Source organism: Ipomoea triloba, chromosome 4 (assembly GCF_003576645.1).
Source record: "Ipomoea triloba cultivar NCNSP0323 chromosome 4, ASM357664v1".
Taxonomy (NCBI): domain Eukaryota; kingdom Viridiplantae; phylum Streptophyta; class Magnoliopsida; order Solanales; family Convolvulaceae; genus Ipomoea; species Ipomoea triloba.
The window spans coordinates 22,036,161-22,051,129 of NC_044919.1; the positions used below are offsets into that span (position 1 = coordinate 22,036,161).

Here is a 14,969-nt window from a genome sequence, read left to right on the forward strand (position 1 = left end):
CATCCTCGAACCCACTCCTCCTATGTGAGGGTGTAAATGGTGTAACCAGGTGTCATTAGATCACAAGATCTTTGGCATTTAGTTTCTATTTAGATATATAAGTAATTATAATCATGTTGCGGTAAGTCAAACAAAATTTGTACAGTAGTATGGTCATTTAGTCATGTGTACAACCCTATAGATCATTAGGTTGGCAGTATCCGCCAATTCAGCTCTTCTTTACCAATGCTATAGATCAGGCTATTAGTGGCAAATTCATAAATTATACCAACTTTAGATCCTTCAATGCAAAACTCTCATTTTCCATTATTTAATTAAAATTACGTCTCCTACGTAAACCCCTCCGTCAAAGGCAAATTCACCCCTTCGCTGTTCGCGTTACGTTTGCCTTCAGATCTTCAGGCATAACCTCCCTCTCGTAACCTCTGATTTGGTGAATTGGTGATTAGGGTTTTAGTCGATCTAATCTTCTATTGAAGTTTGGCTTTTTCAGATCGAAATCCGCCGGATCACTGGACCCCGGTCGGAATTCATTTCTCACGGTATTGAATTACCGCATTCCAGGTAGCTTTCCTTCATCACATCCATGGCTACTTCTGTTTTAATGTGTGTTTGTGTATATCTGTTTTTAATTTGAGATAGAATTGAAATTGTTTAGAATTGTGTAATCTACGCATTTTCAGTTATCTATATGTAGTGTTTGCATGTGCATTTCTTGAATACTGCTGTTGTTTTTAACTTTTTGGAGTTTGGTGTGTAGGATTTTGAATGATCTGAGCTACGGAGATCTAGGTGTTTAATTTGGTTTTTGATCGTTGAGAGTCATGGCAGCTCCAGGTGGACTGAGACCGGGGAATGCACCCCCGAATTATAATCCCAACTCACTTGCTGATAATATGCAAAACCTTCAAATCAATAGACCTAATCAGCCCCCTTCAAATCCCACCAGTGTGCCAAGGCCTAGCTCAGGTTTTGGTCAGCAGCCTCCCCATAGCTCACCATTTGGACAACAGCCACCCACTTTTGCTACGGGTCCTCCGGTAGGCCGTCCGGGCCCACCCCCACCTGGTGTATTACCAAGGGGTATGACTCCTCCAGGTGTTGTGCCACAAAATGCAATGCCCCCTAATGCGGCTATTAGACCAACAGGTCCTCCTATGGGTCAGACTCCTCCACCTTTTGCAGCTAGACCTCCACCTGGTTCACTGCCTTCTTCTATTGGCGGTCCTTCTGTTCCTCCACCTCCTGGCACTTTGCCTTCATCAACTCCAGGTCCTCAACAGGGCCCTTTTATGGCCTCCCCATTTGCATCAGGTTCTATTGCACCGCCATCAAGCATGCCAACTGCAAGTAGTAATGGGCCACCCATGCTTGGGTCAGGGCCAATGCAGAGTGGACCACGATTTCCTCCTGCATCCGGCATGGTGCGGCCACCAGTTGGAGCTCCACCATCAGCTATGATGTCGTCTGGAACTCCTTCCCAGTTTCCAAGCATGCGGTCTCCCTTTGGAAGTCCACCTCCCACCGCACCAGTTACATCACAACCCCCAATTCCATTTTCAGCACCACCTCCTTCAGTTCCCTCACCATTTGCAGCACCGGTTCAAGGCACAACTCCGCCGTCACCCTACAGCATGCACACATTGCAAACACAATCCCATCAGGTGATGTTTAAGCTTTATTCAACAATTTACTATCACATTTTTGAGCTAGAATTTAGTAAAGTGTGAAGGTGGAAGTTCAAGAAATGCATGTTTTTAAATTTTAATGAAGCTTTTACAGTTTGAAATTATTCCTAATGTTGGTAATGTTCTAACAACTAATAGTTGTTCACAAAGCAAAGCAAAAATGCAGATATAAATATTCTTATAGGTCTATATATAATTAGACTTACTGGGTCAGGAGTAGATCAAGCTTTACATGCTCCTTTATTTACTTGATAGATAAAATAAATTTTGCTATATAATAATAAGATTTGATGCCACCAATTACAAAATAAACATTATGAAACTTAAAATTGAAGAATTTGAGTATTGTGGGTGTCATATTATGCATACTATGATTAAAGCCCACTGTCTTGCACCTAAGAAAACAAAAAGCACTATTCTGTACCATATATAACCAGATGGCTTATTATCTTGTAAAAAATGTTCAATACTTTCATGTGCTATCATGACTCATTCCTTTGTGTTTTTTTTTTTTTTTTTGGTTCATCTGATTGGGAATGGGAGTGGTGGATTTGAACACATACCTGGAAAGCAGTGTAGCTTACCACCTGAACTTCCGTACCTGCAGTCTTGCCTAAATGCCTTAGTAAAATTGAATTAAAAAGATTTGAGGGTTGGGCATGCTTATATTTCTGCATTTATGTTGAGCATACCTTCTGAATTAAGAATTTAATAGGTGGCTCCACCTGGTTCCATGCAACCTCCAAGGATGTATGGAATTCCGCCTCCACTTCAAAGTCAATCAGTGGCTTCTATAGCACCTCCTCTAAGTCACACTGGTGCTTCTGTGACGGGACCATCAAAAATTGATCCCAACCAAATTCCTCGGCCAATTCCAGGTTCTTCTGTGATTCTCCATGAAACTCGTCAAGACAACCAAGCCAACCCCCCTCCGGTAATTTGTTTTCACAATCATACTTAATATATTTATAGTTGAGTAGTTACTTATTTGGATGTTGACGACAGAAGGAAAGGAATTAATGTATCACCTTTTTCAGGACTCATAAACATTCTAGACACCTTACATTTCTATTCCTGGAAACTTTTATCTTGCTTTTCTGGTCTAGCTCTCTTACACCCACCCACCCCCTCCCTCTCTCCAAAACTTCATATACATTTTATGATCAAATTTACATGACCTAATTTTAGAAGATATGCTTGAAGGGCATTTTTAAATAGTTCTTTTGGTTGATCTATCAATATTGTACTCCATAGTCCATACCCAGTAAAATTTTGCCACATAATTTGGGACAGTTTTGATTAGTTTTACTAATTTTGCCACATAATGCTGCAGCCTTTTCTGAGAGATATTTCTCTTTAGTTGTAAATGTTCTTGTAGGGACTTATATATGCTACACTGATTCCTATGCTTTTCTTTTGAAGCCTGCTACAAGTGACTATATTGTCAGGGATACTGGAAATTGCAGTCCACGCTACATGAGGTGTACTATTAATCAGGTAACTAATGTTTCTGTATTTATGCATGAGCTTTTTTGTTGTCAGCAAAATTGGTGCTTATGCATACTATACTAATTTAATTGTGAGAAATAATTCTAATTTGCATTTTCTATGGTGCTTGTGCTGCAGATTCCATGTACTTTTGATCTTTTGACAACATCTGCGATGCAGTTGGCTCTGTTAGTCCAGCCCTTGGCTCTTCCGCATCCATCTGAAGAGCCGATTCAAGTAATCCTTTCCTCCACCCAAAAATAAACCTTTCTCACAGACACAGATTTCCCCATTCACTTTGGAACTAAGAATCATTAATTTACCTACCAGTTACAACTAAAGCCTCAAGCATTGACTTAATTATTGCCAGAAATAACAATTTACTTTGCACGACTGCAGTAACTATTCTGACAAACCAATTCATTTTCAGAATTTGTTTACGACATCTTCTAGTGCTAATTTTAATATTTACTTATGTCACGGTGCTTCTAACTTCAGTTTTATTTCTTGCCTTTATTCCTTTAGATTTGAATCTACCTTCTGTAATAATTTGGGTTTGCTATATGATAATTGCGGTTTATCCTTTACAAAATCAATGTGTTTGACCAAATGAAGAAAATGGCAATAATGTGAGCCATAACTTTATTTTTTGGACCAGTGATGATAAGAAGACTGATTTATAAGCTCTGGAATTTATTTCATCTTAAATTGTGGGTCTTGGTTCCCCTATCCAAATAATGCCATTCTTACCAAAAAGGAGCATTTACGTTTCATTTATTAGAAGAATTGAGTACTTCAGCAATAGTTTAATATAACCTCTGTCCTATATGTCCTTTGAGTGTCAATGTTACAAACTAAAGACTAAATTTGACACTGCCTGTATAAATTTTGTTAATTTTTCCATTTATTGATAATATAAAAAAAATGTATGTAAAAGACTAAAACCTAAATGAAGTTGAACTTCTTAGAATTTCAGGAACACACTGATAACCTAAGAAACTAAAAACCTTTAGAAAATTTAAAGCAAACATTTAGTAAGATGCTGCTAGAGTTTTGTTTGACTTTCAAGAAGAATATGGCAAGTTAATTTGGGCACAGCAGAGATCATATGTCCAACCTATGTTTAAACTTAATGATTCTTAACATGAGTTGTGGCACATTGCATATTCTTCTACATAGCATTAAGCGGTGTAGATTTTTCAACAGTATACATTTATACATATACCTCTGCCATGTAATTAGCACAACCTTTTATCTATTCTCCAATTTATTTGATTGTGAATGGATGGTTCACTATTCTACACCTTGCCATTCAAAGGAAACAGTAACTTGTAACCTTGTTTCTTTTGTTTGGTTTTTATTTTATTTTTTCCTTTTTTATATTTTCTGTGACACAGTCTGCTATTTCATAGGTTATTGATTTTGGAGAAAGTGGTCCTGTTAGGTGCTCTCGTTGCAAGGGCTACATAAACCCTTTCATGAAGTTTATTGATCAGGGAAGGCGTTTCATCTGCAACTTGTGTGGTATGTATCATTTGCATTACTGAACTTGACTTTAAGTTAGATATGTACATTCCTTTTGATCCTACAGTTCTACTATATTGGTAACATGATTATTTTATTTATTTATTGTTTTTTTGAAAGCATTATTTTATTTATTATTTGTTTAATTATTTTAGTAAGTGCTAAGTAGTAATGCCATAGTATTGTTGTGCAACAGACCAAGGTGCTAAAGTTTTTCATGGTGAAAAATTGTTTTGGTGATTAGCTTTAGTGCAACATCTTTTTGTGTGCACCACTGATTGCATCCTCTTGTAGTTCATTTCTGTTGGCATTTGAAATTAGGAGAAAATGCAATTGTGTCAAATCTTTGTTTCATGACACCACACTGCAGGATATACGGATGAGACTCCTCGAGACTATCATTGCAACTTGGGTCCTGATGGCAGGCGTAGAGATGCTGATGAAAGGCCAGAGCTATGCCGAGGAACTGTGGAATTCATTGCTTCCAAGGAGTACATGGTGAGTAACATATAGGTACACCGTACACTTTCACATGGATTTGGCTTGACCGCTTGACTATTTGAATGCATAATACCAGGGATATGAAATTTGAAATTAGCCAACCACATCACATTTTTGAGTGGTTATCATAAAATAATTACCTATTGAACAGATTGATAGATCTAGGTTTGTAAGCTAAACCTTTTGACTTTAAGTTTTGCAATTTCAATCTTTATTGATTTTTGGGGGAATCTCACCATATGCCAGTGCCTCTATTCATCCTTAAAAGTCCGAGTTTCAGATATGCATGGACTGCTTCTTTTGGTGCATGGATATGCTGTGTATAAGTCTATATATTCTTCAGTACTTTTTGGGTGTTTTTTAGGCTGTGAGCAAAACCTCTTCAGATTCATATAATTGTAAGGCTATGGAACTAAGTTTTTGTATTGGATTTATCATCAGAGAAACTGAAAAGGGACAGGGGCAGTGTGGCGTAACATTTTGTTTGGTTCTTTCTTTCTTTTTGTGTGTGTGCGCGTGCGCATGTGTTTTTTTTTTAAAATATCTTTTTAATATTTTTTCCGCTGCTTTTACATTCAATTATGTAGTCTATAAACCAACCAGCTTATATCTGCCCACCACATTCCCCTCACTTTAACTTAAACCCCACTCCTCATTTTGACCTTTACCCAAGTTGGACTAATCACACCAACCTTCCTGGGCATACTGCATCTCCCCATTTTACCATTAGCATGTTCCACCTACCCACTCTGTTGATCCACTTGCCCTACCTAACCATTCATCTAATGTCATATTTGCCATCTCACCTATTCCCTTATGAACAACATATGAAGCCAACCATGTTTATTTTTTTAGTTTTAATTTTTATTTATTTATTTTATTGACCTCTTGTCAACCCTTAAGGCCTAAATATACACAAAAGAAAAGCATTACTAAATGGCCCATAATTTCAAATTGCAGCTTCCTGTATGCTGGTAGATATGAGCTACAATATTTGTGGGGACTTGGTACTTTTGATTGTTCGCTATGATTATGATAACTCTAACTTTAGTTGTTATTGTCTGACAAATGATGTCCTTCACAGCACATGAGGAATTTCTTGGTGACTGTTCAATCTGTTCCAAAAATGTTGCAATGAATTATACATTCACATTAATTTTCCTTTTGAAGAATGGAGATAGATTTAGCTGATATTTTCTTCGCATCTGGAGTTGATGAAAATGGCTCTCAATGAATTTCTTGTTCTGTTGTGTTTGCCTTTTATATAACATTGGTTTCATTGCCTAGATGTGAACAGACAATTTTTTGAAGACTTCTTTCTTATTTCAGGTCAGAGATCCAATGCCTGCCGTATATTTTTTCCTTATTGATGTATCCATGAATGCAATACAGACAGGTGCAACTGCAGCTGCTTGCAGTGCAATCAGCCAAGTCATCTCTGATCTTCCTGTAAGTCTGTTGGATTTTGTGCACAGATGATCTGACCTCTATTTATTTTCTTTTATTTAGAGACAAGGACTAGAAATTAGTTACATTAAGTAGTGTGCTAGAGTTATCATGGAAACAAAATTCCAAAATTCATTTCATACTTGAACACTCAAAATTTCTGCTAGTTTGGTGTAGGAACTAGGAGGAGATGATATAAACAAATTATAGTTTCCATTTCTCCTTTAACATGATAAGGAAGGTAATTTTGTGGCGGATTTGGTTGGGGACTTCAGGTTTGCCTCTTACTTTAATGCTGAGTTCAGTGGGATGTTGAGGCTGATTTGTGTAAGGGTGTGCTGCTTACAGTTGTGCCTCCTCTTCATGTTCTTTGCAAATAGGGGAAGTAGGGGGAGGGTTTGAGGTTGCTAGTCGCAAGAGCACTTCATAGAAGAATATAAATTGTGTTAGTGCAATTTGGTTTTGTGTAAAAGACTATAGGTGGAACTTCTGCATACTGGGTTGACCTGAACTTTCAGTATTGGAACTACCTGAGATGTTTATTAATGTCTTGGATGCTGGGCAGAGATTGGATTAATCTGGTAGGACTTCATTATAAACTGAAAATCCTTGTCCACACAAGCTTTTTAAAGCATATCTTAAGTAATCATGATGAGATGAAGACTCTTGATGATCTTTAGATTACCATGATTCTTTAATTATGAAAAGTGTCTTCCTTTTCCTGGTTCAAAAATAATTGTTCACATAACAGTTCTTCCAAATTCTCATCTAGGGCTATTTGGAAAAATAAATCCTCAATAAAGGCCTACTTTTTCTGCTATGGTCTTCCTAATGATGTTCTCTTGGAAAGTTAATTCATTTCCTGACATTTGGAGTTCGTAACTTCATGAAAAACTTACCTTTCCTGTGATCCTGTCATCATGGCTTGAGTGCATGAGTTCTGAGAGTCATTGGTCAAAGCAAATCTGAGTAATTGAGAATAGGTCACCTTAATCCCTTATTAGGTTCAAGAAGGGGTACCTATTCTTCTCTAATTACAGGTACCCCTCTTAACCTAAGGATGGGGCTGCTTAAAGGTTTATTTGGTTGATCCAATATGAGATTGAAAAGCAAAAAAGTATTGGGTTGCTTAAGGGGTTATTTGGTTCTGGGAGAGTGGGAGGGAATGGGAATATAAATGATGGTTAGATATTCATCTTCTGATGGAGGTCCATGTCCAACCTCTTCTGTTGGTTGGTTCAATATAAGAATGAGAAACAAAATAGATACCTTTCCTCATTATGCTCAATGTTGGAACGGCACAAAGATGCGACCTGGAGGGTAGGGAACTCCTTGCTAAGGGTAATTACTTCTTATATTTCTCTTATCATCGCCAAGAAAATATACCATGGGTTCTGGTCTAGGTGAATTTTGCTCTTCCATCGGGGGTTGTATTTAAGGGGAGCAATGGTTCTTTTAATATATATTTTCTAATGTATATTCCTTGGTCTCTCTCTCTCACTCTCTCTCTCTTCACAGCTATTTTGCAAATTTTTGGTCAACTATACAATTGTTGATAACACAATGGGACTCTCTTTAATTTTGTTGCAGGAAGGTCCTCGAACTTTTGTTGGCATTGCTACATTTGACTCGACCATTCACTTCTACAATCTAAAGCGTGCCTTGCAGCAGGTTTGTTTCATTGAATTGATTTTTAGCTGTGTGGATTTTGGTTCTCACTGTAAATGTTGCATTGTTGGATGCTTCTCACATTCTGCCCTTGTTGTGTTTGTCTCAGCATTTGCTGACAATGGTCAACACTCTATTTTTAGTTAGGTGAATGATGCAGAGTTGGATTTTGCATTGTACTTTGTTTGACACTTTGCTGTTTCTAATGATTTAACTATTATCTATTTTTTAGTGTTTCCTATACATGAATAATAACCGAATTTGGGAAATATGTTATATTTCATAAGGAGATGACCTATTATTGCAGCATGAAGTAATATTGATTTTTGAGTGAATGCGTATGATTCTTAAACTATCCTGCAGCCACTGATGCTAATAGTCCCTGATGTGCAAGATGTCTACACTCCCCTTCAAACTGATGTTATTGTTCAACTCTCTGAGGTCCGTTCTGCAAAAATTTCTCTATTATCTTTTCCTTCATTTTTGTTATTACTATCATAATCATCATATTATTGGTTGTTATTAATGTTATCATCATCATCTGAAAGCATATCTTATTACGTAGTATTATTATTGTTGTTTCTGTTACTACTGCTACTGCTATTTTTATTGATAATGTCATCATCTAACTGTTTCAGTAAAATCTAATAATTTTTATTTTCTATTTTATTTGTGTGTTCTCAGTGCCGCCAACATCTGGATCTTCTCCTGGAGAACATCCCTACAATGTTTCAAAACAACAGGACTGCCGATTCATCTTTTGGTGCTGCAATCAAGGCATGTATATTTTTTAGCTATTTTATGGTCAATTAATGATATGAGTTGGGAGGCCATTTGTAAAGCATGTTTACCTAACTAATTGATTATACAAATCTTTGTTTGAACCATCTTGGAGTGTTGTGTATATTTCTTTGCCTTGTAAATAAAATTACTGATAAGGAGTAATTTTGTTTTATGTTATATCAGGCTGCTTTCTTGGCAATGAAAAGTACTGGGGGTAAACTTCTTGTATTTCAATCAGGTATGCACCATATCCTTATGTGTAAGGGGATGTCTGTTGCAGGTTCTACTTAAAAGAATGATGACTTCTATATATTTTGTTGGCATGTATTAGTGTTGCCATCACTTTTATTTTATTTTTGGAATTTGCTTGGGATGTGTTAGCTAGAACAACTTGAATTGGTGCCTAGGGGCATTGTTTTTCTCTATCTCTATTTTAACTACTACATTCTAGAATCCCCTTCTTTGTATATTATTATTTTCTCTGTTTTTATTCGGGAACCAAGTTACATGGACCCATTTCTTCTTTAATGCTTCCACCCTTTGCTTCATGAGAGAAGTGAAAAAGCTGGACCAGGAAGCAATTGCTCTCACTCACTGTTACTGGGCTTCTGGTTCTTTGTCCTTATTATCCCTTTTGGGCCATTATACCTTTTAAAAAAAAACTTTTTATGTCAACATTTTTGTAAGCAGGTGTAACTATTGCTGTTTTAGGAGCAAATTAAATTAATTTATCACCTTTCTTTGTTAGTAAGATGTAAAAATAGGGGTGGTTGATGGGCTGCAGAGTTGGGATACAATTTATTAACTGTATCCTACCAGGTGTTGCCTCTGGCTTGGAACACATAGAATAGGATTAACTTTTTCTATATCCTGCCTTTGTATTTGCTCAAACTTCTATTTTGAATGAAGAAATCCTATCATGATTCTTTAAAGTTGTTTATCATTCTTTGTTTTTGCATTATTATCTTCTCATAGGATGTACATCAATTGTTCTCTGGTACTTTTCAGTTGCTCGTATTATTTGTTAAGCAGTGGGAATGATATACGACAAAATGATAGAATAGACAGTGAGAGAGAAAGAAACTAAGAAATACCTTGAAACCCACTCTAGGAGTTGTACCTAGAAAATGATATATAGCTCTTCATTGAATCCAATCTTTGTTATAGGTGTACAATTCATGGGTAACATCCACTTGGACCAAGGATTTCTAAAAACTAATTATAACTTTAAATATTTGGAGCACAAGTAAAAGGAGTTCTAGCAATGGAAAGCAACAAAAGAAAATTAATATTTAGAACATTTCATATACTTTAGTAAAACTAACAAATTCTGTAGGAATGTTTTGATTATTTTGACATTCATCTGAGGGATTATATGCTTTACCATGTTCTACAGTTTTGCCATCTATTGGCTTAGGAGCTCTTTCTGCTAGAGAAGCTGAAGGAAGGACCAATATATCTGCTGGGGAAAAGGTATTTAAGTATTTTGTGTTGTTTTTACATGCTTATCGTTGCAGCTCTTTCTACATGTTCCTTTTTCTCCCTTGGGCCCCGTGTTGACAATCCACTAATGGTTGTCTTTTGGTCCTTTTGCATATACTATTGGGGCAAATTTTCCTGTGGACCATGAATACAATTTACATTTTTAATATACTAAAAGTATATTATTTGTATACTGAATGTACATTATTTGTTAGTATACAAAATAATGTACTTTCAGTACTCAAATAATGTACTTTCAAATAGTGTACTTTACGTACATAAATAATGTACTTTTAGTATATTAAAAATGTACTTTTTAATTTATGGTCCATGGAATAATGATTGTACTATTGGAGTATTGGCCTAATAAATAAACAGTTATCTTAAAGTGATCCAGTGATTAATTGTGGCCAATTTATCCACAACTAAGATGGAAATAATATTCTTTTGCTTGGAATGGTCTCTATAGTCTATAGGCACGGTAGTTCTAATTTTAACATTTTCTTCTGTTTCTGTGACTATCCACTTATGGAGTATTATTTAATGGGCTAGAATTCCCAAGGAACAGAAAATGAAAATAGTAATAATTGCAATCATGCATGCTTGCCTACAGAAAAAGAGGATGGGAGAAAATCAAACAATCACACCTTCTGACAAAGCAAAGCAATGCACAATAGAAAATTCTTTGATTTCTTTTCATATCACTTATTAAAGACAACATGAGCAATGTTTACAAGACTTGTTCATGTGGGTCTTGAACTACTTGATGAAACTTCAAAGCCTCATATGCTAAGAACTAACACGGGCTGGCTAGACATGCCTCAAGACATTAGAGCATGGCCGCACTTACAGGATAGTGTATTACCCACAATGACAAAATGTTAGTGCAACTACTAAGTTTCTAAATCAACTCCATCAAAGTGAATCCTATTGATGACTGTTGGGTATTACAGTATTGATAACATATAGTTTCAACTTAAAATCTGAAAAATATGATCTTAATGTTTTGCTTCATTGTTGTACACTGCATTATACATCAAAGTACGTGCGAAGCTTAATCAATTATGAATGCTTACGCAGTAAATGACTGATGGGCTTAGTATATGGCATTTTAGTCTTGTTGATTCCTTTGCATTTTGCTTGCGTAAGTTGGCAAAGCATTAACATCAACTTTTCTATTGAAGATTGAATATAGCTTGTGTAGAAGTGACTTCTGGTATTGGATTTCAGGAGACTCACAAGTTACTGCAACCGGCGGACAAAATTTTGAAAACTATGGCTATTGAGTTTGCTGAATATCAGGTGAGTTTCACAGTATTGCTTAATGGATATGAAGCTGTTATATGTTGGGAAAGGCTTGGTTCTACCATTATAGTTTCATGATGGACATTGTCCTAAGTCAATGTTTTGATTTATTTTACTTCAAATGTGTTTTAGGTCTGTGTTGATGTGTTTCTTACCACACAAACATATGTCGACATTGCTTCCATCTCTGTCATCCCAAGAACAACTGGTGGCCAGGCAAGTGCTTAGTTATTTGTCATGATAGCTTATGCTTGTCTTTAAGGCCTCTGTACCCTTTCACATTGTTGCAAAATTTTTAGCTTATTACTGGACATTTTTGTGGAGTTGCTTATGCATTTTCAGCTTCAATGATTTCATTTCTTGTGTTGACAATTTGACATGCCAAAACTTAGGCCTAAAATCTTTTAGTTGTTGACAGGTATATTATTATTACCCTTTCTCTGCTCTTTCTGACCCTGCCAAACTTTACAATGATCTTCGCTGGAATATTACACGGCCACAAGGATTTGAGGCTGTAATGCGTGTGAGATGCAGCCAGGTAAGTTCTTTATTTTTCTGAATTTTCCTTTGCTCAAAGAGCTTTTTTTTTGTTGAATGTAAAATTGTTCATCTCTATATATACATGTAGACCGTAACTTAGAATGATGACATTACAACATTACTATCATAATCAATATAAATGATTATATACATCTGCTTTCTTTGGTCTTCAACATTATGATTTTAGCAGATACATCTCTATTAAGGACATTCAAATACTAAACTTGTATTAAACATTACCATGTGGACAGGGAATCCAAGTCCAAGAGTATAATGGAAACTTTTGTAAACGCATTCCTACTGATGTTGATCTACCTGCGGTTTGTCTCTCTCTCTCTCTCTCTGTGTGTATCTGAGCACCACCCCCCAACACCCCACTCCCCAAGTAAACAGAAATGAAATAAAAGAAATTTTTCATGCAGGATACTCTTATCTTTTTATTGGTGGTTAGTTAATGATCCTTAATTGCAATCTGGAATGTGATGATTTAGTGAATCAGTGTGTTCCAAGAAATACAAATGGTGCTCTGAGCTTGCTTCATTACCATTACCAATTACTCATATTCACTTTCTCATTGTTTTTTGACCTCTATTGAGCTAAGATTGGATGAAAATAAGTGAGAAGGATAATGACTAAAACAGGATTAGGGTGGAGAGAACAGAATATTCTGGAACTTGAAGAGATTGAAAGGCAACATCAGCTCCAATAGCAAAAATAAGGAATAGTAGAAAATATGTAGCATGGAAGGAAATCGCTTATGTATATTACTATTGATCTGGCATCCAATCTTGGGTGGATTGTAGATGATGCATCATTTTTGAATTGGCCAGACCTGGAAAATAATTTGACTTGAATTGGTCCGTCACATTTAGTTCGGTCAATGACATATTTGATAGAACATGTTTTATAATGAAAATGTAAACCAATTATAGGAAGGACAAGAGAGAGTTAAAAGAGGTAGGAAGACCTATCTCTAGCCCTTGTTAGTGAGCCTCGCAAGCAGAAAATTGGTTATGTTGTAAATGCCTTGCAGTTAGTACTTTTTTAGGTCTTGATAAATTGATGGTCTATTTTTACTAAATTTTGGGCATTGTGATGTAGCAAGGAGATAAAACCCTTAGCAACATAATTGTTTTTGCTGTTGTATGGTGCCTTTCCAATTGCATATGTAGCATTTGGGCTGTTTGTGTTTTCTGTTGTATGTGTCTGACTTTTTTCTAAGCTTCATTTTTTGATAAAAGCTTCCTATATTCAGGTTGACTGTGACAAGACAATTATGGTAACCTTGAAACATGATGAGAAATTGCAAGATGCTTCTGAATGTGCTTTTCAGGTACACTGTAACTGTATCTCTCTCTCTCTCTCTCTCTATTTTTATTATTTATTTATTTTTATTCAGATGCCATATCTTTGACTAAGTTTCATTGTGGAGTGTTATTCTTTTGGCATTTTAAAAAAATTCATTTGTTAGCAAATATAGCTTGGGTGCTTTATGAATTCTGTTTCATGATGTCCAGTGTGCTCTTCTTTACACTACTATTGATGGGCAAAGAAGAATACGCGTTTCCACATTGTCTCTACCATGCACCACTATGCTGAGTAACCTGTTTCGGTCAGCTGACTTAGATACCCAGTTTGCTTGTATCTTGAAACAAGGTAAATCTGTCAATATTACTAGTTTTTGTAGAATTATATTGTTTATCAGTAGCTACTTCCCCTATCCCCCGCCCTGTCCTAAAACAACAATAGAATGCTTTTTTTAATGTATGTATTTTGTGTGTGTACGTGTGTATTTTTATTGACTAGAATGTTGTTTACATTATGATCTATTAATGCTCATCTTGGTTAATGCGCTGTTTATTATAAACGTTGGTTAGCTTGTTTTGGAGATAAGCACTAGCTTTTTGGATGGAAATTTTGGACTTCAATTGATCTTATTAATGAGTTAATAATTAGGATTTTTACTTAAAGAAAGTATGCATAAAAGATTTCATTATTTCAAAGCCTAATAATCTGTGTTGATGAAATGTTAATGGGATTGATCATGTATCACACCTACTTTTAAGGTGGTGTTTGATTCAAGTTATATCATATAACCTTAGTAATGTGGACATTGGAATATTCTGTGCACTTGTTTGGTTCACAAAAATGTGAGATTCTCAAGGTATTGTGTGCTTTTTCAGGAATCGTTTCCAAGTTTTTTTTTTTTTTTTTTTTTTTTTTTTTTTTTTTTTTTTTGTGTCACATTTCTTGGGATCTTATTACCCCCAAAGTTTTAACTTTTAAGTAAGTGATTCACAGAGTCGTGATATAACTTGAACCAAATGCCCCTAAGATCAAAAGCCATTTACTGTCATCCTTTAGTCTTCAGAATTTTTTTTCTTTCCTTTTCTTTTCTTTCTTTTCTTTTCTTTTCTTGCTTCTTCCAGAGACAAGCACAAATAAAGAGGAAAATAACTATGAAAGTATGAAACCTCATTTGAAAATTTTAAGAGTTAAACAGTGTCTCTGTTGGGTTGAAGATCCCATTATTTAAAGCTGCTG

At 35.7% G+C, this 14,969-nt stretch overlaps 1 protein-coding gene across 1 annotated transcript in view; it reads left to right on the plus strand.

The window, feature by feature from the left end:
* The first annotated feature begins 322 nt into the window (after positions 1–322).
* Positions 323–14,969, plus strand: part of LOC116015264 (protein transport protein Sec24-like At4g32640) — a 19,388-nt gene continuing 4,741 nt past the window's right edge. The window contains exons 1-19 of the mRNA XM_031255293.1: positions 323–564; positions 761–1,664; positions 2,404–2,622; positions 3,111–3,185; positions 3,315–3,413; positions 4,589–4,700; positions 5,071–5,198; positions 6,531–6,650; positions 8,238–8,318; positions 8,679–8,756; positions 9,000–9,092; positions 9,282–9,336; positions 10,495–10,571; positions 11,811–11,882; positions 12,018–12,101; positions 12,304–12,423; positions 12,677–12,745; positions 13,681–13,758; positions 13,943–14,081. Coding sequence (XP_031111153.1) covers positions 825–1,664; positions 2,404–2,622; positions 3,111–3,185; positions 3,315–3,413; positions 4,589–4,700; positions 5,071–5,198; positions 6,531–6,650; positions 8,238–8,318; positions 8,679–8,756; positions 9,000–9,092; positions 9,282–9,336; positions 10,495–10,571; positions 11,811–11,882; positions 12,018–12,101; positions 12,304–12,423; positions 12,677–12,745; positions 13,681–13,758; positions 13,943–14,081 — 2,539 coding nt within the window. The 5' untranslated portion in view covers positions 323–564; positions 761–824. The remainder of the gene's footprint in view (positions 565–760; positions 1,665–2,403; positions 2,623–3,110; positions 3,186–3,314; positions 3,414–4,588; positions 4,701–5,070; positions 5,199–6,530; positions 6,651–8,237; positions 8,319–8,678; positions 8,757–8,999; positions 9,093–9,281; positions 9,337–10,494; positions 10,572–11,810; positions 11,883–12,017; positions 12,102–12,303; positions 12,424–12,676; positions 12,746–13,680; positions 13,759–13,942; positions 14,082–14,969) is intronic.